This window comes from Pleurodeles waltl, chromosome 5, assembly GCF_031143425.1.
Source record: "Pleurodeles waltl isolate 20211129_DDA chromosome 5, aPleWal1.hap1.20221129, whole genome shotgun sequence".
NCBI lineage: Eukaryota > Metazoa > Chordata > Amphibia > Caudata > Salamandridae > Pleurodeles > Pleurodeles waltl.
The window spans coordinates 196,689,239-196,716,461 of record NC_090444.1 but is presented as its reverse complement, the minus strand read 5'-3'; the positions used below and the strand labels follow the sequence as shown (position 1 = coordinate 196,716,461).

Below are 27,223 nucleotides of genomic sequence, written 5' to 3'. Positions count from 1 at the left end.
GACCCTCAACACCCGACAATCTAAGGACTCCCTAACAGGTCCAAACCACACTAAAATCCTTTGCAGTGGTATGAGAGCTTGGCAGGCATGCCGGAGGTATTAAACCTGCAACCTTAATGTGTGCGAGCAGCACTGGTCACAATAGAGTGTACTGAGTTGTGCCTAAGCTGGGAAACTGTGATGAGGAAAATCTAACAAATTAGTCAGAGGAAGCTGTGAGCTGGTGGCAGAGGAGCTTCATCTGTTGTGTGGCTGACCAGCGGCCAATCTCCCTCAAAATGAGGGGGAAACGACTGCCTTGATTGTTCAGTACAGGCCTACAAGCAGACACAAGACCGATGTGTGGTCCTGGTGATATCATTCATTTAATCAAATAAAAGCAGGGAAGCTGTACATTCTTCCGCACTGGTGTGGGTCTGCTCATGCCCCCACACCCTGTCAATCTTTGCTGGAGAGAGTAGCCACACTGGTGGGGAGTGACAGGACTCACTCTTGCTGTATGAGGGTCCCTCCCCTTTTCAGCTTACTTCCTCAGACTAACAAGGCTCCTGAATATCACAAGCGCACCCTTGTGTGGCATGAGCCAGATCATGGGACAGGGCATCTGACCATTATTTTTCGACTGAGGGCACAGACCACAGAGAATTACACACTGATATTGAAGACCCAAATATCATCACATCACACGAAATTATACCTCCTGCACCATAATTGGCCAAACCTCATAGGTAAACAAGAACACAAGCAACCTGAATTGAAAACAGTAGGTTCTCTAGGCCTGCGGATCCAGAGGCTACATCTGAGGATGCTCAAGCCCCATCCATCCAGGGTGTGCAAGATGAACAAGAGGTCTGGAAACTACTCGTCTATACGAAATATAATCTGGTGAAAATAGGCTTCAAAATTGATATGTTCACAACACACCAGTGGAGCATACACCCTCAACCTTATCTGACCACGGTCTGGTCCTCCTTGAATTGACTTTGCCGGATGCTAAGCACAAAGAGTCTATTTAACAGCTACTGCCTAATGTTTTATAAGACCCCTCGTTTCGAGATGAGAACACACAGTCCAGAGCACGCACAATGAGGATGGCCTTCAAGGCTGTGATTCGGGGTGCATGCATTTCCAAATAATCAGGAATCTTCAGAATCATACACAACCACTTTGGCATACATGAGGCGGAGCTGTGCAACCTTTAACAACAGTTATGTTCCTCTTAGAATGGCTATGTGCTGACAAATATAAAAGACAAGTTTGAAGAACTAGGGAGTTCAATTACCTGGACAAAGAAGCCAAAGCAATGATATGCAGAGAGGCAGATAGGCCAAGAAGAACACTTACACGTGCACTGAGGTGAGCTTGGATTAACTCAGACATCATTAAGATAACTATTGAAAATTCCTTGGAATGGCAATATTTGTTTTCAATATTGGAAACAGATTGTATTCAGTGCATATTTTACCTACTGGATTAGGTTGCTGTTTCATTTCACAGTGTGCATTCAACAGAATATGATGTTCTGTGATTCTATTCCAAATATCCCAGGGGAGCAAGCAAGGATACCTTCTCTCCTTCATGCAGTTTGCAATTGTATTGGAGCCCATTGTTGTTAGGCTGAGGCAGCATCACTCAGAACATTGTCTTAGCTGCCCAGCCACGAACCTTATTGTGCCACTTTACATTGCCTATGTTACACTCTCCATCAGCGATCTTGCCATTAGCATTTTGCCACTTTCAAAAAATGATGCTATTTATCTGGCATATCAATCAACTGGACCCACTCCATTATTTTTATTCAATTAATCCTCACTCGAATGTCCAATTGAGTAGCCTTTTGAAATGGTGTAATTCATCTGTTAAAAGCCCTGAATCCCTAATTTATAGACATATGGTAATAATTTTCAGGTAAATTAATGGTATGGCCATTGCTAACATGAAACACGAGCTAGTGAGCCGGATTAAGCTGCCCCAGTCTCTTAGAGGCAGACTGGCCATTGCCAAGATGGTTGTCCTCTTGAGAGTTTTATATTTCTTTAAAAATATTCTAATACACCTTGCTAAAGCTTTCTTCAACCAACTGCACTCCTACATGATTACCCTGATTTGTGTGAGCAAATAGTCCTGTCTGTGATGAAAATGCTAACACTCCCTTGATCAGGGTGGCCTCTCTACCAGTTGTACTATTATTATGAGCAACCTTATTTTGTTCATAATTGATTTAATCCCACACCTTTCCAACACACACTTCAATCAAAGCGGAAAATGTCTATCTATTCACTCAATAAACTTCTCTGCTTGCCTGTCTCTAGCCCTCCTACCGAGATGTACACTAACAGATTTACTGCTTGAGGGTTGGGTAGATTGAGATATACGCTCACTTCTGGATTACCACTTCCCAATAATCCTAGTCTACCCCTCATGAGTGAACCTAAAGTTCATAAACAATTTAAACATCTCAAAATGTACACTGTAAGAAATTGTGTTGTTGTCTGAGGGGGTGAAAACCTACTCAAGCAGCAGCCACAATCCTTATTAGGGTGAACCACAAAAAGTCAACAAATTAACCTGTGCTTACTCCTCTGGAAGTCTGGCACACAAGCAGTCAGGCTTAACTTGGAGGAAATATGTAAAGTATTTCTGCAGCACATAAACGGTCATAAAGTAAAAACACAACACAATAAAAATGCCACACCAATTTAGAATAATAGGGTCAAATTTATTAAATTATCTTGCACCAAAATGCAATCAGCAGACTAGGAGATAAGCAATTTTAAAGATTTAAGGTAAGTAAAGTGTCAAAAAGAACAAAGAGCCACTTGTAGTTATCTGGTCTTGTGAGACCAGAGGAAAGTCACAAGTTCAGACCAATCATAATAGATTGCAGGCCAGATACAAGGACAATGTTAGTCCCTCTGAACAAGTTACCTTATAAAGTTCAGCATCATTTGTGGTGAAAGAAGAGCTGGGAGAGTGTCTTAAATGGTTATGACTAACATGAACAGCAGGCTTGGGGTCATGGATGGTCATAGCTGTAGCACAAAGGTCCTGTTGGGTGTTGCGGATGGTCATCACTGAGGATTCCCACTGAAGATCACGGCAGGCTGTTGATGTGTAGAGAGAAGTGTAGTTTTTATCGCTGGTGGTTGCTGTAATGCAAAGAATTGGGTTCACTGGAGTTTCATGAAGCAATCATTGTGGGAGGTAAGATCTTGGTGCAAACTGGTCTGTTCACAGTCGTGAGGAGCCCAAAACTTCAAAAAGTTCAACTGATGCCACACCAAGGGTACAGTAACTGGGAGTCAGCTTTTGGGGATCAGGAGTTCACTCTAGCTGAGGCCAGCAGTGCTCAGGTAGGTCCAGTTGCAGCAGTTCAGCTGGGCAGCTTTAGAGAGATCTCTGGAGTTTGTTGTTTCCCTGTAGTTCAGTGCAGGAGGTACATCAGCTGACCCTTGGAGTCACTTCAGCTTGGGATGAAGGGTACAGGTCCAGTCTTCATTCTCAGCAAGCAGGTCAGGCCTCAAGCAGCAGGGTGTCCTTCTTCTGTAGTATCCACAGGTCCAGGAGTGAACTGAAGAGTGTGTCAGAGAGGCCCCTTTTAATACCTTTTGCCCACTTTGAAGTGGAAGAAGCATTTGTAGTTTTCCCCTACATAGGTGTCTGGAAGTTCCTTCATTCCTGGCCTTGCTCCAGTCTATCTGGGGGCACAATGGACTACTGTGAAGTCCTTTATGTGCGAGATGAGGCAGTGCCTTTGTGTGCATGTGTGGTAAATCACAGCTCTGTCCACCATCAAATCAGAAATGGCCCATAATGCCAACACCTAGTCTCCGTTGTGATACAGTCTGGGAGGAATACACAAAGGTCAACTGTCAACTACCCCTAGTCAGATGACTCAGGAAAAAGCTTCAGGTACCAAGTGACTAGGACAAGGAAATGGCAATATCTAAAAGTGGCATTTTCAAAATTGTGACTTAGAAACCAAATTTATCATTAAAGCGGGTTAAAGATTACAATTCCTCAGGCTGTGTTAGTCCATGGGAGAGGTAGACCTTGCAGCAATGAAAAAACAATTTGAGAGTTTTTCACCAGGAGGAGCGTAAAACTTAACAGTGCATGTCCAACTTTTTAAATACAATACACCCTGCCCCAGAGGCTGTTTAGGGCCTACCCTATATAGTAAAGAAGTAAGATTTAAGCCTGACAAAAAGTTTGGTTAAAATGACAGTTTAAAACTGCACACACAGGCTGCAATGGCAAGCCTGAGACCTGTTTAAAAGGCTACTTAAGTGTGTGGCACAATTAGTTCTGCAGGCCTACTAGTAACATTTAATTTACAGTCCCTGGGTACATACAGTGCCAATTTACTCAGGCCTCACAGGTGAATTAAATATGACAATTAGGTGTAAGCCAATTTTACCATGTTTAATTGAGAGTGCACACTCACTTTACCACTGGGTAGCAGTGGTAAAGTGTACAAAGTTCTGAAGCAGATAAAAATAAGTTTACAAAACAGGAGGGGTGAAGGTAAAAAGTATTGTCCAACACACACCTTTGGGTGCTTTTACATAGCTCATACCTTTTTGACAATTGCCATTATAAGGAAGTGCCTGATCACAATTGTTGGAGATGGCATGTTCTGGTTGGCTGTGGCAGAGCCCCAGCCAGGTAGAACCTACCACTCCAGCCAGGGGTGGGAGATTATACTCACTGTATAACCTGCGCTCACCCTTGAGTAGCTTGGCACTGAGCAGTCAGGCTTATTACCGAGGCAATGTGTAAAGTATTGGCACAGCACTCTCACACAATAAATACACTGAGCGCCACAAAAGAGGCTTCACATGTGTGGTAGGTAAACAAAGTTTCTATTCAACACATACATTAATTAACACAATATAAACATCATAACCACTGGGCATAAACCCCATTTTGTAATATTACTAGAAGTACTAAGCCCAACCACGTTAGAAAGACATCAGTAGCATGTACACTTGGGAGTAATCCTACTTCACCCCCTCAGCACCCTTATGCGGTGTGATACCTTATAAGAACTAGTCCGACCCTGGCAATCAATATAATGCAATATCACACAGTTATAGGATGCTCCCCAGATCACAACGATGTCAGGAATATGTACACACAGATAATGACAACACTTTGAGCAGCACTGTGGGCCAAGGCTGCACGGGTACAACCAATGTCAAACGTAGTATCCAGTTGGCAAGAAATCAAAGTGTAAAGCAGCATCGCCGTTCGATGTAATCACTAGTAGGCACTTCCACACGTACACATTCACTCAGTACTGCCACGGGTGCTACCGATATTAGGCAGGTCCATATGGAGCACACTTACACACACACACACACTGCAATGCTCATCAATGCCTTCAAAGCCCTCCACAACCAGGGACCTGCCTACCTGAACCACTGGCTACACTTCCACCATCATTCTAGGAACCTCTGCTCCGCACACCTTGCCCTCACACTGATCCCCCGTGTACGCTACTGCCACACCAGAAGATGCTCCTTCTCCCATCTCACTGCCAAAGCCTGGAACACCCTCCGGCTCCACCTCCACACCTCGCCCTCGCTGACCGATTTCCAAAAGGGGATAAAGACCTGACTCTTCGAATGAGACCTGCAGCAAAGGGCCTGGATACCCTCGCGGTGATAAGCCACGCTATATAAATACAACTTGATTGATTGATTGAACTGATATCCAGCAGGTCAATTTCTAGCACAATGCAGACCCTCCTCCACTCTCCGTCTCACCCGACTAACCCACATCAACATGTTAGAAAGAGATCACCCCCTTTACCTGAAATTAGGCCGCTCTCGATCAGAGTTACAATTAGTTGAGGTCCCAGGGGAGCAGGAGAGGGGAGTAGGTAGAGGGTCTGATTAGGAAGCAGTTGCTAGATTTTGAAACACCCTTGGGGCAAGTGTGCACATATTGGCTTGCAATGGCAGGTTGGACACATGTTAAAACACTATTGTGAAAGTGCGCACACTCTGGCCTGCATTGGCAGACTCAGCACACACTGGTTGCTGCCACTTCCTAACATCTGTAGGAAGGGAGCACACACTTTTACACTGTACGTACAGTGGGAAAGTGCCCAGGGCCCTAAGGCCACTAAAAATAATCAGCAAAACCTATGGAAAGAGCCAATCTCTTAGTTAGGGAAAACCCATATGGGGGTTCTTCACTACCGAGATAGGAACACCCATGTGTACCTGCCCTGCCTTCCACCTACCACCTGCTCCACCCTTCAGAGCGTGCTCTAGGGGTAGGGTAAGGCCCACTCAGGGTTGGACAAGGAGTAGAAAATGCTACCCTAAGCGCCAGCGCAAATGCGCCTCCCCAGGCCTGCAATGGTAGGCCTGATATGTGTTTGACAAGCTATTGAGGTGGGTGGCACACTCCATGCAGGGTCCAAGAGAATGTGGTGTACCTTCTCATAGGGCACTCCTGGGTACAGCATCACAACCAATCATGTAAGCACCCGTTCCTGGCATGTGTATGAAGGGCGCGTGCAATTTCTCATGCCAGTACAGTGGGAAGGTGCCCTGAGTTCTAAGGCCACGCAAGGAGAGTCAGCAAAAAACTAGGAGGATTAGCAAAAGGTTTCAGGGAAATCCCCTAAGAAGGGCCATGTCCAAAAACACTCTGTTAGATACCTCCTGCTGCAAGAGAAAAGTGGTTAGCAGAGCTTGACTTTCAGGTAATCAACTAACAATGGAAACTTTGCTGCTCTCAAACACGTGCCTGCTCCCCTAACTATAGACTTTGATTAGTACGCATTCAATGTTTATATAGAGTAGAGCCCGGCAAAGCTAAACCGAGTGAGCCTTTGAAAAATTGCACCCGATGCACAGTCCCAAGTACCGGATTCTTACATCTGTCTGTCAATTGCTAACTTCAGGAATGAGGTGAGCGGGAATTGCCAAAATGATTGGACCTACTGTTCCCCCAATCTTGCTCCTAGAGCTTCAGTCAAGAAATACACTGCCATGTACTGCTGGCAAAACATAGAGTGGTGATACACAAGGGCCATTGCCCTAGTCACAGAATCAAAGAACGGCTGAGAGGTTTCATAAACTGTAATTAGCAACTAAACACCGATTGAGAATTTAGGACAGTCCAATCCCGATCTAAGGACTTTTGGGGACCCCTTCGGTCGTAGCTTCTGTGGCATCCCCCCGGATATCCTGGGAGGGCCACCAATGCTAGATAATCTAGAGTGAAGTAGATGCGAGCGACTGCCCGATTTGCTGATTTCTAATATCGAACTGCACAGCTTCTGTCCATGACATCATTTACTAAAAACACTAAAGTTGAGACTGCTCTGTGGATATATTACTAATGTCGAACTGCACAGATTCCGTACAGAACACCCTTTACTAATACCATTACAGTTGGGGCTGCCTTGTGGATATACTGAACATTGTTGCCGAAATTGGGATATCACTTATGCATGCATTGGACTGGTGTCTTTCACTCGTTTATGATTACCTATATAATATTGGGATTCTCTCTTTCAGTTATCTTGAAACTTTGAATATATAAACAATTCACAAAAAGTTTCATATATGTAGTAGGGGGGGTTTACATGGCTCTCACCTCTGGTATATTCAGAGCACCCTTGTTACAGATGCTTAGATGTATTATTTTATTGGCAAAATCATTTTCCTGTTTCCTCATGCAGTAATCAGGGACGGAGCATCCCAGTGATAAAGTGCGCAAGGAATACAATTCCCCCGCACTATTGTTGTAGTGGCAAAATAATTGCAAATGTAACATTAATGAATCAGTGCAAACCAAGCGGCAGGTGAATACAATTTGTTTACGACATGCAGCAGAATCCAATACAAATGCACAGCTCAGGGAGAGAGAATAATTCACATTTCATTTTACGAGTTAAGATAATTCATGCTCATAATTACTGCCTCCCTGTGCAGTCGGGTCTATGAATGCACTCACCGTTCCGTCGTTGTTGACAAATAAGGACTTTATTTCATTACACGGATTTATCCCATCAAATAGGATTTTTCTGCATCATTTGTCAATAAAAGCCATTTACAGACTCCTACTGTCTGGCTGCACTATCGATCTAGGTACTAAACTGAAGCTAATATGGATATTAATCGGAAACTGCCCTTAATTTTCAACAAAATTCTGACAAAACAAAAGCACCTACTTGTCGTGGTCACGTGGGTCAATCAGGGGTGTCTGACTGATTAGCCATTGTTTGGTTGCAAGAAAAAAATATAATACAAACTCTAACCTGACCCCGTGTAATAACATTGGGTTGATTTGGTTATTTTAAATACCGGTTGTTCTATATACATTTAATTTCGATCAATAATCCCATGAATCCGGTATATCAGTCCACACAGAAAACATCATACAATAACTATTATTCATGTTAGTCCGGCGGTCCCTTTTTATTTTTCTTTGATCATATTTACTAAACGTATAAATCTAGTACAAACCTATGTATTTTAACAGTGTAAATGCAACTATACAAATAACACTTTAGAAAACAAAAAAACGGCAACCTTACGAAACAAGATAAAGTTAACTAAACTAAAACCATATTGAAATAAAAATCCAATGATGCATTGAGAATACATGAATACGATCAGTGTAAAGGACAATGAGGTTACAGTGTAAACTAATGGAAAAAGTGCACACGATTATAAATGAATATAAATAAATAAAAATGTAGGAAAGTGATAAAAGATAAAAAGGAGGTGGTATACCGATAGGACACATGCAGCATGAGTTAACAGCAACTTCAGTTTATGAATTAAGGAAAGAAGGCTGGAGGCAGACTTCCCAAGTACCTCAATGGCTGGATTATAGCACTGATCACCACAGATGTCTTCATGTATCTTACATACAATATAAGAGCACTGACCACCATGCTTCAAATGTTTCGGATCCTTGAATGAACAGATAGCTTTACGTAGAACTTCATAGCCAAGTATGATGCCATTAGGGGCCCCTGGTGATGCCCAATTAACCCGTACAGATCTGTGAGAAAATAATTAAATTAATACGTGTGATGTAGCCACATTTTTAAAACTGTCCCTTATGCCACAGTGATCATCCATTGGTGACAGTTTATGCATTACTTTAATCAAAGCACTAATAGTTTCAATATAGAGAGATTCACTGAGAAGCCATGTTAGTGTGCATGTGCCTTAAAACGTCTTAGTGAAACCTAGGTGGTATTGAGATTAAATTACATGTTTGAAGAGTTAAACTGCCATTATGGCATAGAGTCTAAACCAATAGACTGTAATGAAACAATAATGAATTTCTTATAATAAATGTTTCAAATATGTGTCCAAAAATAGAGAAATGCAGTTCTGCGTCACACTGAATGAAATATGTTAAGTCATTTCATTTAAAGTCACTGTAACATGAGTGCTAATGAAGATTTATTAATGCAGAATTCATAGTTTGCAAATTAAAATTTGTTTTATCTGAATGTATTAATGTTTGATTTTAATTCACTTGCACTAACCTAAGTGAGGCCTGCTAGGCTCCGTATTCGTGACTGTGCAGAAAATTTGAAGTCATCTTCCTAACATGCACCTTTCTTTCAGACTTCATTCCCATGAGGAGGCTAGTCTGGTAATATATGTCTATTGTTTCACCGATAGAGAGTGTGAGAACAGCCTTGGATGTGGAACATTCTGGACTGTGGTCTTGCAATTTAAACATTTGTTTCAGTCTTGTGTGAAAGTATACATTAACCCCATTCTCATGACAAAACTGGAAAGGTATGTGGATGTTTCAAGTTGGAGGCGCATGATCAATTTCTATTGGATGTTGCCCCTTCAATGTCAAATGAACTGTTGCGTTAAGGAATCATCTTGCCTTATGAACTTTAAAATATCAATGATCAGCTGGACTTTGGTCAGAATCCCTGTAACTTCGAGAATAATTATTTTGCCTTATATCCTGAATGCTGAGACCCTTGAAGAGGTATCTTCCTCTCTACCCTTGTCTTTTGAAATACCTTGCTAAGGCTTAGAGATTTTCTCCCCAACCTTAAAAGAAGACTCTTGCTAGAGCTTTGGATATGCTAATGTTTTCGCTTTTTACATACTTTTTGCCCATTTTAGTTAGTAACCTACTGCCAGAGATTACTTTTTTAGAAATTATTTTTGTCCTTTTTTTTTTTTTTGCCTTTTGCCCAATTGTGTTATGCCCGGCACATGTTATTCCCTGACTGGCTAAACTGTATGGTTCTCCCCTTGCACAACTAACATGAACTTTGATGATTTGAACTGCCTTAATGCTTATTAAAACTGAGCAATGCTTGTTCTCCATACATCAGGTTATCTTACTGATGTTCTGTATTGTCTTTGTAGAGTGCCTAGTTCTCTTGATGTTTGTCAGCCTGAACTTCATTCGCTGCCTTGGACAGCTCTTGGTGATTCTGTATCTATATAACTCTGTCTTAAGAACTGTCTACATGACTCTAAGCTTAAGTTTGTAATAAACTCCCTAACTTTATTCCCGACTGGAGTTTTCCTTGTGTGGCCACATTGTTCATATTGAGTAATTTAATTGGTTTGTATTGACATTTTGTTGTTTGGTTCTACTACATCCTTATGTAGGGTTCAAAGATCCACTGACCAAGTTGAGCATTGATTCCTGTGAAGGAGGAAAATGTTCTACCACTTGTTAGGAGAATGCAGAGAGCTGTGTGAAAAGGGTGGCTCTTGGTTCAGAAAGTTGACCCAGTGTTTCAAGAGGAAATACGATTCGTGTAAGCCATTTGGAAGAAACCATCAGTGGTGGTTTGCATTACTTGCTGTGCTGCAGGCATTTTTCTTTGAAATGTTTTGATGAGAACATGCATTATCATAAATGTTGGCATATAAAATAACATTTTCCTAAAATCTTTGATAAATCCTATTGAATATGACAATTCCATGAATCATGAGCAATCAAGATTACATTTACTTTAACATAAATTATTTAAAAGCACACTTTTTTCAGTTGATTGTCACTTTATCACCTTACTTAGACTGTCGAGCAACATTGGCAAAACATAGAAAATATGTCAAATTGAGGAAGTTGAACGCAATCACAGTCATTTACGAAAATCCTGCAAAGATAAACCAGTTCTGACACAGCAGTTTGACTAAACAGACTTAACCTTCATACCTACTGCATAGTCATTTGCAATAACAGAAAAACAATTGAGCCCTTGCGATTCAGATGATAAAGCTACTTCTGGCTCCTTTGCCATTACGGTATCTGATTTGGAATCATCTTAAAGTAACCTTTGCTTGATCCCATCAAAGGGAATTAATGGCTATTATGGTGTATAAGATCTCTACAGCTAGTGAGGCCAAATTATGATCCCTTATCGCCCTGTGTGCATACAGTTGCTATAACTGCATATCTATATAACCGTGCTGACACGCATAAGTAGATAAAATCCTGTGTGCAATATATTGCCCCACAATTTAATTCATTCAAAACCTTGGCTGACCTTGAGAATTTGAATATTAGGTGGACTAGGCAATGGTCATTGCAAACCAATGTAGTCAATGCTTCGCTATGTCTGACTCTACATCAGAGGTTATATAACTCCATTACCCTTAGGAATGCCTGGTCACTTCTTTAGCATATAATTTATGGGAGTATGAGATACGATAAATTATGCCTTATTCTTAAACATCAACTTCATTTTGCCAAGTTTGTGGAGCTAGACCAGAAATCAAATTTTCTTGAAGGGTTTTAGTGTCATCTGTGGTCTGCCATATCTCAATAACAAGGCAACAGAACCAATTAAAAATTAAACTATTTTGTTTAGTGTTAGAAATGGGGTCTTTGGTTGACAGTCAGGTTACCCCCTGTTCAAGCAAGGACCCTCACTCTAGTCAGGGTAAAAGAGAATCACCCTCAGCTAACCCCTGCTTACCCCCTTGGTAGATTGGCAGAGCAGTAGGCTTAACTTCAGAGTGCTAGGTGTAAAGTATTTGTACCAACACACACAGCAACTTAATGAAAACACTAGAAAATGACACAATACAAGTTTAGAAAAATAGGAAATATTTATCTAAACAAAACAAGACCAAAACGACAAAATTCCGACCTACACAAGTCAAGTTATGAATTTTTAAAGATTAAACTCAAAAACAGCGCTTAGAAACACAAAATGCTTTGATGAGGTGTTAACACGGCGTCGTGACGGAGTCGTTCCCAACAAGCCGACACCAGCGGCGCCGGACACGGAGTCACGTAGCCCCCCAAGTACAGTACCTTTGGTGAAGAGTGAAAACAAGTCGATACGTGAAGTCAGGGATCGCGCCGTCTGTGCGAAACGTTGAATCCGCGCACTTCGAGCGGCATTGGTCACGACGTGGTGCGGCGACTTTCACAGAGTCGCGAACTTCAACAGGGCTGCAGTGGCGTTGGGCATGCGGAGGTTGTCGCGTTCCACGGAAGATCACGGAGTCGGTTGCAGGCTGCGTCACCGGATTCAGCAGCGGCGTCGGGCCGAAGTCGTCGAAGTCGATTTCCTTGGATTTCCTTTCAAGGGCCCAGGGACTGGATAGGGCACCACTTGTCAGAGCAGGAGTCTCTCCAGAGACTCCAGGTGCTGGCAGAGAGAAGTCTTTGCTGCCCCTGAGACTTCAAACAACAGGAGGCAAGCTCTAAATCAAGCCCTTGGAGATTTCTTCACAAGATGGAAGGCATACAAAGTCCAGTCTTTGTCCTCTTACTCTGGCAGAAGCAGCAACTACAGGATAGCTCCACAAAGTACAGTCACAGGCAGGGCAGCACTTCTCCTCAGCTCTTCAGCTCTTCTCTAGGCAGAGGTTCCTCTTGATGTCCAGAAGTGATATAAAGTCTGTGGTTTTGGGTGCCCTTCTTATACCCAATTTCTCCTTTGAAGTAGGTCTACTTCAAAGTAAAGTCTCTTTTGAATGTGAAATCCTACCTTGCCCAGGCCAGGCCCCAGACACTCACCAGGGGGTCGGAGATTGCATTGCGTGAGGACAGGCACAGCCCTTTCAGGTGTAAGTGGCCATTCCTCCCCACCCTCCTAGCACAGTTGGCTCATCAGGAAATGCGGACTACACCCCAGCTCCCTTTGTGTCACTGTCTAGAGAGAGGTGCAAACAGCCCAACTGTCAAGCTGACCCAGACAGGGAATCCACAGACAGTCACAGAAATGGCTAAAGCAAAAAATGCCCACTTTCTAAAAGTGGCATTTTCAAACACACAATCTCAAAACCAACTTTACTGAAAGATATATTTCAAAATTGTGAGCTCAGAGACCCCAAACTCCATAAGTCCATCCGCTCCCAAAGGGAATCTACACTTTAATCAGATTTAAAGTTAGCACCCATGTTAACCTATGAGAGGGACAGGCCTTGCAACAATGAAAAACGAATTTAGCAATATTTCACTGTCAGGATGTTAGACCTGACATGGTTTAGGGTGGTCACCCCTAACTTTTTGCCTGCCTCCCTCCACTTTTTGGACTCTGTTTTGCTGGCTCTTAGACTCTGCGCACTTTACCACTGCTAACCAGTGCTAAAGTGCATATGCTCTCTCCCTTTAAACATGGTAACCTTGGATCATACCCAATTGGACTATTTAATATACTTATAAGTCCCTAGTAATGTGCACTGTATGTGCCTAGGGCCTGTAGATTAAATGCTACTAGTGGGCCTGCAGCACCGGTTGTGCCACCCACTCAAGTAGCCCTTTTACCTTGTTCCAGGCCTGCCATTGCAAGGCCTGTGTGTGCAGTTTCACTGCCACTTCGACTTGGCATTTAAAAGTACTTGCCAAGCCTCAAGCTCCCCTTTTTCTACACATAAGTCACCTCTAATGTGTGCCCTAGGTAACCCCTAGAGCAGGGTGCTGTGTGGGTAAAAGACAGGACATGTACCTGTGTAGTTACATGTCATGGTAGTGTAAAACTCCTAAATTCGTTTTTACACTACTGTGAGGCCTGCTCCCTTCATAGGCTAATATTGGGGCTGCCCTCACACATTGTTGAAGTGGCAGCTGCTGATCTGAAGGGAGTAGGAAGGTCATATTTAGTATGGCCAGAATGGTAATACAAAATCCTGCTGACTGGTGAAGTTGGATTTAATATTACTATTTTAGAAATGCCACTTTTAGAAAGTGAGCATTTCTCTGCGCTTACATCTTTCTGTGCCTTACAATCCACGTCTGGCTAGGTTTAGTTGACAGCTCCTTGTGCATTCACTCAGACACACCCCAAACACAGGGTACTCAGCCTCACTTGCATACATCTGCATTTTGAATGGGTCTTCCTGGGCTGGGAGGGTGGAGGGCCTGCTCTGACACAAAGGACTGCCACGCCCCCTACTGGGACCCTGGCAGACAGGATTGAACTGAAAGGGGATCTGGTGCATTTCTAAGCCACTCTTTGAAGTCTCCCCCATTTCAAAGGCACATTTGGGTATAAAACAGGGCCTCTGGCCTACCACCTCAGACACTTGCTGGAGAAGAAATCTGAACCAGAAACTACATCCTGCCAAGAAGAACTGCCTGGCTGCTCAAAGGACTCACATGTCTGCTTTCGACAAAGGACTGCTGCCTTGCTGTTGGCCTGCTGCCTTGCTGAACTCTTGTCTGGCTGTAAAAGTGCTCTCCAAGGGCTTGGATAGAGCTTGCCTCCTGTTCCCTGAAGTCTCAGGACCAAAAAGACTTCTCTTTTTCATTTGGACTCTTCGTGCGCTGAAAATGTTGACGCTCAGCTTGCTCCGCAGCGAGAAAATCACTGCACACGACGCTGATCGACGCAACGTCTACGGGGCCACTGGAACTTCGACGCATGGCCTCGCAAGGACAACGCCGCCCAACTTCCAGAGGGGAAATCGATGTGACGCCTGCCGTGAGAAAGAAAATTCCACGCACAGCCTCCTGGAACGAAGCACAGCCGGAAAACAAGCCAAAGAATCCAGGCACAGACCCCAGGACATCTGGTAATCCCGCGAACCACAGAAAGAGACTGTCCGCATGCCGGAAAACGACGTACGACTTCCCCGCGTGAAAAATAACGACACAAGTCCGTGTGTGCAGGGGAGAAATCGACGCACACACCATTTTTCCACGTATCTCTTCTTCTGCGGCCCTTTGCGGAGATTTTCCACTTTAAACCAGGTACTTTGTGCTTGAAAGAGATTTTGTTTGCTTTTTAAAGACTTAAGACACTTAATATCACTTTTCAGTGATATCTCTACAATTTCACATTGCATCTTTATTCGTTTTGACCTGCAATTATCCAGATAAATATTATATATTTTTCTAAACACTGTGTGGTGTATTTTTGTGGTGCTATATCGTGTTATTGTATGATTTATTGCACAAAAACTTTACACATTGCCTTCTAAGTTAAGCCTGACTGCTCAGTGCCAAGCTACCAGAGGGTGGGCACAGGATAATTTGGATTGTGTGTGACTTACCCTGACTAGAGTGAGGGTTCTTGCTTGGACAGAGGTTAACCTAACTGCCAAACAAAAACCCCATTACTAACACAGGACATATAAAGCACATTACTATATGTCCTACCCTAACCATTCACTGCACCCTTGGGGCTACCTAGGGCCTACCTTAGGGGTGCCATACATGTAAGAAAAGGGAAGGTTTAGGCCTGGCAAGTGGGTACACTTGCCAAGTCGAATTTACAGTTAAAACTGCACACACAGACACTGCAGTGGCAGGTCTGAGACATGATTACAGAGCTACTCATGTGGGTGGCACAGCCAGTGCTGCAGGCCCACTAGTAGCATTTGATTTACAGGCCCTGGCACATCTAGTGCACTTTACTAGGGACTTACTAGTAAATCAAATATGCCAATCATGGCTAAACCAATTACATACAATTTACACAGAGAGCACATGCACTTTAGCACTGGTTAGCAGTGGTAAAGTCCTCAGAGTTAAAAAGCCAACAGCAACAGGTGAGGAAAAATAGGAGGCAGGAGGCAAAAAGATTGGGGATGACCCTGCATAAGCAAAAAAGTCCAACATTTAGCACAGTGGTTTATTGTTTGCCACACATAAAATGTATCAAGTGCAACCAAGATTGCTCTAGGATTAGAGGTGCCCATATTTTCTTGTTTAGTTTGAATAGGAAGCAATGGGTTTAGATAACCTAAGAGAAATTCCAATACATGGCGTCTGTGAAAGCTTTTGTAAAGAGATCAACTGTTACAATGTGAATTATTAATATGACAATGGGTAACCCTACCAAATTAAGAAAACACAATTTGTTAGGTTAAAACAGAATTCACATTAAAAACTCTGTTCAATCCCTGTAATCTATGGCGTAAGCAGCAGGCTATTCCCTGGAAAAGTGAGTGATAACTTCATGCAGTAACAAATAACATGAAAGTCAAGAAATAACCAAGCCCATTTTAGTACGCAAAATGACACAAAAATGGTAAAAAAAAGCACCAGGATCAGGAAAGTGCCAATTCTAATCAATGTTTGTGGTAACCTAATGCTGAAAGCAATCGAGCTGGGGTCAGGTAAACCTTGTGGGTCTCGCACTCAAAGTTTCAACTTCAGACTTTGTTACATTTTTGGTCCCAAGTTTCTTATACTGGGGTAAGGTAGGTGGCTGGAGCTGTCAATTGTAAGGAAATGCATGGTCACCCTAAAGTGTTTGGACTGATGCTACTACTTTTTAGACTCTGAAAATGAACTGAGGCCTGCTAACAGACCTCAGTGCCATTGCTCTGACCTTTGAAAGATATATGTCTAAGTGGTTCACTTGCCACCGACATACATTAACTATTTATATGCCCCTAGTATAGGGTATCAGAGGTACCCAGGGCCTATACGTTAAGGTGACCTTACCAGCCACTCCTCAGTCTCAAATCAGACTTAAATGTTGATTGTTAAAACAGACTTTAGCTATCATGCCCCAGTTTGTAATTTTTGTAAAAGGACATGTACCACCTTGTACCATTAATTCTATTATTTGGAATGTAATGTATTGAGAAGATGGAGCACTAATCAACCCACCACCTGAATACTTAAGTGCTGCTCTCGGTGTGTTGCACCTCAGGCAGAACTAAAAAAAACACTAATACAGAAAGCTGTTTAAAAGCCTGTTAATGGGTGTAACTGAGTAAAGTCCATTACATATCAGACCTTGTTGTTTTTAAAAGTGAAATGATCACAGAAAGTTTACTAGATAGTTACTGAAAGGGGTACACACTGGGTTGTCAAGATGTGATAGGATAAGAACAATATTTATTTGCCTGAGGATTCACTTGATTCTCATTCGGAATTAAGGTCTTCTTGGGAAGGTAGTTAATTAGGATTTGTATTCATTTCATGTGCCTTGATGACAAGGAGACAATAGAAAACATAGTCTGAACCTGCGCCTATTGAACAAAGAGTGATTCGTTTGATTTAGCCCAATAGTCATACTACAAGGGCCAAAAAATATGCAAGTAAGCAATGTGTTTTTATCTATCTGAAGGTGCCATTCAATTTATCTGGTGCTTTTTTAAATTAAATTCATATAGGTATTGATCAAAGTCATGGATGCCTGGAGTTTAACATAGGATGTGTGAATAGATAAACCCATCATGGTGCAAAGATGATTGCTTCTGGGTATAACTGTTATGTAAATCATGGGTCCATCATGTTGTGTCATGAGGTGCAACCAAGAATTAAGAATATTTTTGTTAGTGCATGTTGGGCATGGCCCTTTCTGCAGGGTCATCCCCAAACTTTTTCCCTCCACCCTCATGTTTTCTGAACCCATTTTTTTTGCTTTTAGGACTTTCCACCCTTTACCACTGCTAACCACTGCTTAAGTGCTGATGATTTCTCCTTAGAACATGGTAGAACTTGCTTGCATCCAATTGGCATATTTACTTTACTTGTAAGTCCCTAGTACACTGGTACTACCTTTGCCCAGGGCCTGTAAATTAAATGCTAATAGTAGGTGTAGAGCACTGGTTGTGCCATCCACTTAAGAAGCCCCTTTAACATGTGTCAGGTCTGCAATTGCAACCTGGGTGCGCAGTTCTAAAACTGCCATGTCAACAAGGCAAAATAAACCTTTTGTCAGGCCCACGCCTTTCTTTTTAATACATTTAAGTCACCACAAGGGTAGGCCCTGGACATCCCAGATGGCAGGGTGAAGTGGATTTAAAGAGTTGGACATGTACCTTTTAGTTTTACATGTCCTGGTAGTAGAAACTATTCTTACATTTGTTTTTCACTACTGCAAGGCCTACCTCTCCCATTGGATTACATTGGAATTACCTTATTTCATTTTATAGGTGTTAATTTTCAAGTAAGAGCAGGTAACCAGTTCATGTTTGGTGTCTCTGTAATTGTAATGACAAATCCTCTCTAATGGTGAAGTCAAATCTTAAATTTCAATTTTGAAAATGGCACTTTTAGAAAGTTGGCATTTTCCTGCCTTAACCACTTAGTGTATGCACCCTGTCCCTGGGTCACATGACTGGGTGTAGCTGATAGGTATGTTTTGTGTATTCCTCCTAGACACCGACACGCAATAAAGACCCTAGGTTTGCTTAGATAGGCCATCACCAGCTGGATCAGAGGGCAGAGCTTGGCACAGCCCTAATTACACTTGAAAAGGCTGTGTCCTGTCTCCACACAAAGGGATGCACATCCCCTGTAGCTAGTCTGGAGTCACAACAGATAAGGTAAGAACATTGTGGACCTCAAAGGGAAACCTCTAGAAGCTTCACCCACTTAAAATGAAGGCCTGGATATGAATATTGGACTTCGGACACCAGCTACTCAGTACACTTCTGGACTTGTGGATACTTTGCCAGGAAAAAGGACTGCTGTACTGCTGAAGGACTGCCAATCTGTTGGACTGCTGCTCTGAAGGATCGGTTACTTGTTGGGTTGCCCTGCTGCGCTTTTCCCCTCGGTGAAAAGGACTGGACCTGCAAACTCCACATTGACTCCAAGGACTAGTTGGCTGGCCTCCTGATTAAAGCCTTAGGGACAAAAGGCCCAACAACCTTGAACACAGCACCTGGACTCTGCCATCTGTGAGAGACCTACACTGCTATGTGGTGCCACCTCACCCCAAATCTTGACCCTTGGAAATATGCCAGAAGGTGATCTGCCAGTCAATCCCAATGCATGGAACCTGCATCAACCTTGCAGACCTAATCAGAACAGCTGCAGTGCAAAGCTTCACCAATGCAGGTCCTTGCATCACAAATCCCTCATCAACGGCAGCCTCAATGATGCAGATTTTCGCATTGCAGCCTCATTGTCCCTCCAAACCAGCACATCACCTCAAATGTGCAATGCATCCTTGATGCCAGATTTTGCATTGCAAGCCGTCATCAATGGAATCTTCGACAATGACGCAGGACCTTGCATGGCAGCTTTTCAGCTCCTCAGAACTGATGCATCTTCTCAGCTGCACTGGATTTCCTGACGTGGGAACTCGCAATGCTCTGCAACCAGGATTTAAGGTACTGTTGTTCAGAGGGCCTAACTAGGTCCCTGTAGCCAGCTCATGCTCTATTACAGTTGATCTGAACTTGGGACTTTGTCCCGGAATGGCGTGATCAGATACCTATTGCTGGTGCAACCAGATATCTACAATTGACACTTTGTGCTTTTTGGCATGTTTGACTCTGAAATCACTGAAATGGCAAATCACTGGTTCTACGGATTCATTTTTGTTGTTGTTTTGGTCATGTTTTATTAACTATAAGTTACTCTATTTTCCTAAGTGGTGTGAGATTTCTCTTTTCCTGTGGTTTCACTTTATTACTGTTTGAAGTGCTACATAAATAATTTACACATTGCCTCTAAGTTAAGCCTGACTTCTCTATTCCAAGCTACCAGAGGGTTAAGCATAGGTTCATTCAAGGTTTGCTAGTGCCTCACCCGGAGAAGGATTGTGTTTCCTGCTTGAGCAGGGTTTCACCTCCCCCAACCAGTAACCCAATTTCTTACATGAACCACATGTGAAATGATTATGACTTAATAATGACAACACTGATCTATAGTGACTAACCTTTAATGTTTATGTTTTAGGGCTAGGGTGGTTCCAGGTTTGTGAGTAGCATACTTTATGCTTTTGAAGTGATTTAAGTTAAGCAGTGCAATTTTAAATATGAATCGTATTCTTTCAGTTTGCAAACTTTGTAACTTCATGAAACAGCACAATGTGTACTCTTTCAAAATTATACGTGTGGGGGAAAGGTCCTGCAAGAAAGGTTTTGCTAAAGATGTGTGCACACTTTTTATGAACTAATTATTCTCGGCAATGCTTTTCTGTTATCATTCCTTTTTATGTCTTTTTAAAAACATTTTTTTTAAATTGTTAGTGTTGTGCTTGGAAATGTTATCCACATGGTTAAGTTCAATAGTCGGATAAGGGCTTTGCACTGCCGAGTTTAGAATTCAAGCACCTCAATTATGGAATGTAGCACTAACTTGGCTAGGTGGAGGTTAAGATTAATGCCATTAATTACAAACAAGAAAATAACATGAAAGATTAAAAAGTGATTTGTGTGGTATTGTTATGTGACATTGTCTACCAGCCCTGCATGTGGGGACGTTCTGTGGGTTTGACAACTACTTTGGTGCCTTTCCATCTGGAGAATTTGTTTATATTAGGAAGATGAACAGGTTGCTAACTGGAATTGTCCTTCAAGCAAAATGCTAAAAGTTTTATTAAAAGTGATTGCATTCCACGGAGGCAATATTTACATTTGTAATTTTAGTGAAATGATCTTCAGTTACAAATTTGCAATCATTATACAAGTTTTACATATGGAATGTTCATAAATATAAAACTATGTGGCATGTTTCAGGATGTAGACAAAGTTTTATGGGAAGTATTTTGGTTTTTGCACTCATATCTTTTTCTTAGTCTGATTTAGTAACATTCATCCATGCACCAATCTAGTCATTTCCGGCTACGACAAAAATGATGTACAGTCAAATGAACAGAACATTCTTTTATTGTCAGTTGTCCTTCACTAATTGCCCCATTTAGGGCTGTGGACTCCAAAGAGAGTGTATTCTTGATACACATTTCTTATATTGAAAACTATAGGTATCAATTTGTACCCTTTTAATTTTTTTTTCATTTGTCATTATCTGTTCTTAAAGCATTACTTCACTGTATTTTTTTTAAAGACACAGTTCATTTTTACAGATAAAGCACAGTATTGTCAATGCATTTTGGAGTCAAATAACTCCATCTTCAGGATTGTATATGAGACATTAATACCTGCAGAGGATGCATAGTCAAAATATATCAATTAGGTGTATTTGTTATAATAGTTATTTACATTCAATACATGTGTCAAGATTTTTCCTGTATCCGATGCACCACTTGCTAATCAGTATTGTTTTCAAAACATGACATCCACAAAATAAACCAAACAACTCCTTAATTAATTCTACATGTTTATGCTTTACTAATTGTGCTGGTCATTGGTTATATCATGTCCACTAACACGAATAGATCTTGTTGAATTTCTCAGTGTTTCCTCCTACTAAGATTTTGTGTTGGGATTGCATCACCTTTGCGGCATAGCCCTGATGCAAAATCAATTTTGTATCTGCTACAATGTCACAGAAGATATCATTCAAAAGAAAACAACTTTATCAATCATACAATACTGAAAGCAAATGTATTATGTATGCAAATGAATCACAGAAAGAGTCAATTATTATCCAAACTAACAATCTATTTTTAATCTTCTTATAATCACATAGTAGCAGCATCCATATTAATTGAAAAGAAAGTGCTCGATGTGCACAATGAATATATAATGATTGTAAAATTCATGTGGATGGTGTAAAGTGGTAAACATGAAGGGCAATAAAGGTAATAATCCAGTAACATGCATGGATAAGGTTATCAATCGAGTTTATATGTATTCCGTTGCACAAAATATATTAATAGGTATCTTTTTCAGCTGGGATTTTGTCAACAGTACACATATACTAAGAAGGCAATGAGGATTAACCAATTCTACTAGGTTTAGGGGTCAGACCACATACACTAGGGAATGGACATAATTATCCCAGTTTACAGAGTACAAAAAACAGCAGCATCATTTAACAAAATATGGGTGGGGGTAACCATACAAAAAAAGCATTTTCTCACATTTATGTTTTCACTGCTCAACTTCAGAGGACAGCCACATATTGAAAGGTCTGAAAGCAACAAGGAACTTATTTTGGATCTTGATTTCAGAGATATATCTACATGCATTGAGACCAATTAACAAAAGTACATTTGTTTGTAAACTTAAGATTACACTGAACTTACCTCTTCTAGGTCTGTCAAGCATTCGTAAATGAACTCACAGCAGGCACATATGCGATTAAGAGTACTGACGTCTCCATTATTAATGCAGTAACTCTGACTCATAAATCCCATTGAAGAGGTGGGTAGTGGGCATGCCATGGCATAGTTTGCCATGGACGTTAGGGAACATACACAAATGTGTGTTGGTGACATTCACAAATCCTCTCTGAGCAATTCCTACAATGGAAACAGTTGTGGGTTTACTTTAAGTCTTGGCTGGCGTACCTTCCTTTCCAGGATGGATATCTCCCTAATTTGGTGGGGTTCTGGGGTAAGCATTCTCCATGAAGAAATGTTTTCAACATAGAGACAAAATGAGTATTTTCACAAAAAACTCCCTTCCTTTCTGCACAGTTCTCTGTTATGTAAAATCTGCACATTGAAATATGCTGTTTCACACCAAATTCCTTGGCACTACCAGAAGTAAATCAGGAAATCTGTGCATGGCTTGTCAAGTGTACTTCTGGAAATGCCTTTGAACATGAAAACAAATAGAAAGGTATATACAGGGAAGCAGAACTCCATATGTTTTGTTAAGCATATTGCCCATTGCTTTCTTCTTGTCATCAATGTATCAGCAAACATAGCTGTGCATACTGCTTCCTCTCTACAGATGACCACTTGACTATGATGGGACCACTAATGGTCATTATCAGCCCCGCAGTAACACCAGGGATCTGTTCACTTTCATCCAGAGATTTGGGCTACAGAAAGCAGCCAAATCCATTGGTGAAACTCAGAGGAAAATTAGGAACTTCTGGGGGTTCCTATTTCTCAAGTAATTTCAGATTTCATAGTGGACTTGAAGGTCCAACTCATAATGGGCCCCACAACAGGATATCCAGTATCTTTAACTCCAGGAGAATCAGTATACCAGCCCATTTCCTGGACCAATAATACTTATTAGTAATCTCAGCTATCAAGTTATGTTTTGTTTAATGCAGAAGCAAGGCTCATTTTGCCGTATCAATTTGAGGAGGTACCACAGAGAGTTCCTGAAAGAGGATCTCCCTGGAAAGACATAAAATGAGGAGCAGAGAGAGAAACGTTGAAAATCCACATACAAACTCTGGCTCAGAAAAATAGAACTGAAAATGATAAAGAAGAGGACACTATTAGACTGATACATACAACAAAGAGAGCCAGGAGATTTCCAAGATCTTCAACTGACACTGGAATCTCATCAGAAAAGATCCAGATATGGGGAATAAAGTTGGCCCAATACCGAAGATCACATACAGAAAAGTACCATCAATAAAAAATAAGCTGATCTGAAGTCATTTTCATGACACACAACAGTATACATGGTTGGATAAAGAAAAGAGTGAATTCATTAGGTGAAATAAATGTAAGGCCTGTAAGATTGGTAAAAATACCAAAGAAAACAGTGATTTTAAAAAACGCACCGTTACTATCAGTCAGAGAATAACATGTAAAACACAACCTGTAGTATATGTTTAAGTACGTATGCAGCCTAAAATGTGTGGGCAGTACTCTCTGATCTCTACAAAAGAGGATTTGTAACAAATAAAGGTAGTACAGAACGAAGACAACAGCTATGCCAGTGCCAAACACTGTACACAATATCACAACAATAACTAGAGAACTATGAGAAACTGTGGTATTACGTGGATCCAGAAAAATTAAAGATGTGGATAGAGTCTAAGAACTTTGCTGCCTAGAACTGAAAGTCATTATTAGATTAGGAACCAAAATCCCATATGGATAAAGTGCTGATGAGGAAATGTATGTGCAACTTTAGAATGAATAATGAATAGTAAGAAAGCCTGTCATTTATACAGGCATGGATAACTATGACTCGGCAATCAGCGCATTTAAGAATTATGATCAATCAAACTGTCATAGCATCCAAATTAATTGGAGCCCAGATTTGAAATCATATTGTTTAGACACTGACCATTTAGGTTGAGATATACAAACCCTTTATACCATTCAGCATATGAGACAAACATTATGAAACTATAATTTCTTATTGGAATTATGGTGACCATTCAATAAGACACTGAGCCATTGTGGATATTCAATACACTAATGCATCCATCAATAATGATGGTTATCATGCTTTATGTGCTGAAATTATTCAATGATATTAAAGTAAGGACAACACATATAGTGGTACGCAACATCATGATTAGGTTTATTTTGAATTATGATGATTATTTAGTTGGGCCCTGAGCCAAGTAACACTCAGTATATGAATGCATGCATCAACTATGAAGATTTTAATGGATGTGCTATTATTGTCTAATGTTAAAGGAACAAAGGCAATATGAACATAGATGGGAGACATCATGAGTAACAAGGTTTACACATATACAAATGTTTTGCTGATCCGTAATATGAAAGAATAACTGATAAGTTGCTAGCACTACAACTCCCCAAATGTTTCATTATGGGCAGGATGGGCCTCTGTATATATAGGAAACTTAGTTGAAGGACTCACTTACTGTGAAAAAGACCTAATGGTCAAAATGGCTTGGTTTTTCCCACAAGAATCTTTTTTATATTAAAATTTGATTTATTTTTAGTTCCTGGAGCGCAGTGTTTATTTCTTGTTTGTGAATAGTTGTATGGGTCTGCTACATTGATGATATTGTAATCATTTGGTGCAGGAGCAGAAATTAACTGTAATGATTTGCACTTACACTTTACCAGCAGTATAAAGTCTGATGTCATTGAATTCTTGAATTTGAAACTTATTGTGACTCAGGATAAATTAATCCAACTTTATACTGAAGCCAAAGTGCTGGGAATAGTATTTGACATGCACAGAGCTTCCACCCTGCTCTGTTGAAGGTGAATATCCCATACAGAGAACTCCTGAGAGCAAAAAGAGCAAGCAGTATTGAAGTTGAATATCAATTCAATGAAAAGGAGTAGTTTGCTAGATTTAAGTTGAGGAGGTACTCAGAGAATGTACTTTCTCGGGCTTCAAACAGATTCTCCAAATGTAAAAGAGAGGAGATACTTTTTAAACCTAGCAAAAAGACTAACAGTAAATAAAAACAGGACAGGAGTATCAGATTCATTACTGATTTTCACAGACAACATGGACAAGTGAGAACCATTGTAAGTGGGCATTGGCATCTATTAAGGAGCAATCCAGTGATCGGTGACTCAATATCTAAGAAACCATTATTAAGATATACGAGGGCATGTTCGCTGAGAGCTTAGACCCACTCATAGACTCACAAACACACTTTCAGACTCACTCAGATACTCAAACACCTACTCAGAGACCCACTCACAGAGAGAGGACCTATGGCCGAGGGCCATGCACTGCGTGGGGTTGGGTGGTTATAGGGATTGGCTACAGGCCATGCGGCCAACCCTAGAGGTGCATGCCCACGGACCATGCGCAGCGGTGGTTGGATTACAGGGACGTTATAGTTAGGAAATAAAATGTAAAAAAACATAGACAATAACTTAAAAAAACAAAGATTACAGGGACATTATAGTTAGGTTCTGAATTTGGTCGTGAAAAACCACAGAAATTCTGCAGTTGTAGTTAGAGTTATTTCAAGTAACTATAACTCGCACCCTAAGGTAACTATAACTCGCGCCTTCGCCATGCACAGCTAATTACTCTGCATATTATATCACTGATGACATCTTCTACGTTATCACTTGATATCAACACAGCAACATTTGCAATAAAATATATATGTTAGACTTTTCATCCTTGGCGTGGTCTCCCTTAACCTTTTTCCTCTGTTCCCCAGGTTGTTGATGTGTGCTGGACTCTGATTTTGCTGTTTTTGTTACTCTGGGCACTTTACCACTGCTAAACAGTGCTAAAGTGCAAGTGCTCCTATACAAAATGTGTATGTATTTTGGCTTATCCATGAGTGGCATATTTGAGTAACTAGTAAGTCCCTAGTAAGGAGCACTACAGGTGCCAGGGCCTGTAAATCAAATGCTACTAGGGGGCCTGCAGCACTGGTTGTGCCACCCACATAAGTGGCTCTGTAATCATGTCTCAGTCCTGCCATTGCAGTGTCTATGTGTGCAGTTTTAACTGTAAATTCAACTTGGCAAGTGTACCCACTTTCCAGGCCTAAACCCTCCCTTTTCTTACATGTTAGACACCCCTAATGTAGGCCCTAGGCCCTAGGTAACCCCAAGGGCAGGGTGCAGTGTATGGTTAAGGTAGGACATATAGGCCCTCATTCTGACCCTGGCGGTCTTTGACCGCCAGGGCGGAGGACCGCGGGAGCACCGCCGACAAGCCGGCGGTGCTTCAATGGGGATTCCGACCGCGGCGGTAAAGCCGCGGTCGGACCGGCACCACTGGCGGGGTCCCGCCAGTGTACCGCGGCCCCATTGAATCCTCCGCGGCGGCGCAGCTTGCTGCACCGCCGCGGGGATTCTGACCCCCCCTACCGCCATCCAGATCCCGGCGGTCGGACCGCCGAGATCCGGATGGCGGTAGGGGGGGTCGCGGGGCCCCTGGGGGCCCCTGCAGTGCCCATGCCACTGGCATGGGCATTGCAGGGGCCCCCGTAAGAGGGCCCCTAAATGTATTTCACTGTCTGCTGCGCAGACAGTGAAATACGCGACGGGTGCAACTGCACCCGTCGCACAGCTTCCACTCCGCCGGCTCGATTCCGAGCCGGCTTCATCGTGGAAGCCTCTTTCCCGCTGGGCTGGCTGGCGGTCTGAAGGAGACCGCCCGCCAGCCCAGCGGGAAAGTCAAAATTACCGCCGCGGTCTTTCGACCGCGGAACGGTAACCTGACGGCGGGACTTTGGCGGGCGGCCTCCGCCGCCCGCCAAGGTCAGAATGAGGGCCATAGTAATGTGTTTTATATGTCCTGACAGTTAAATATTGCTA

At 41.9% G+C, this 27,223-nt stretch overlaps 1 protein-coding gene across 1 annotated transcript in view; it reads right to left on the bottom strand.

The window, feature by feature from the left end:
* USH2A (usherin) overlaps positions 1–27,223 on the bottom strand; it is a 3,586,186-nt gene that overhangs the window by 1,105,405 nt on the left and 2,453,558 nt on the right. Inside the window, exon 48 of the mRNA XM_069233891.1 lies at positions 8,847–9,036. Coding sequence (XP_069089992.1) covers positions 8,847–9,036 — 190 coding nt within the window. The remainder of the gene's footprint in view (positions 1–8,846; positions 9,037–27,223) is intronic.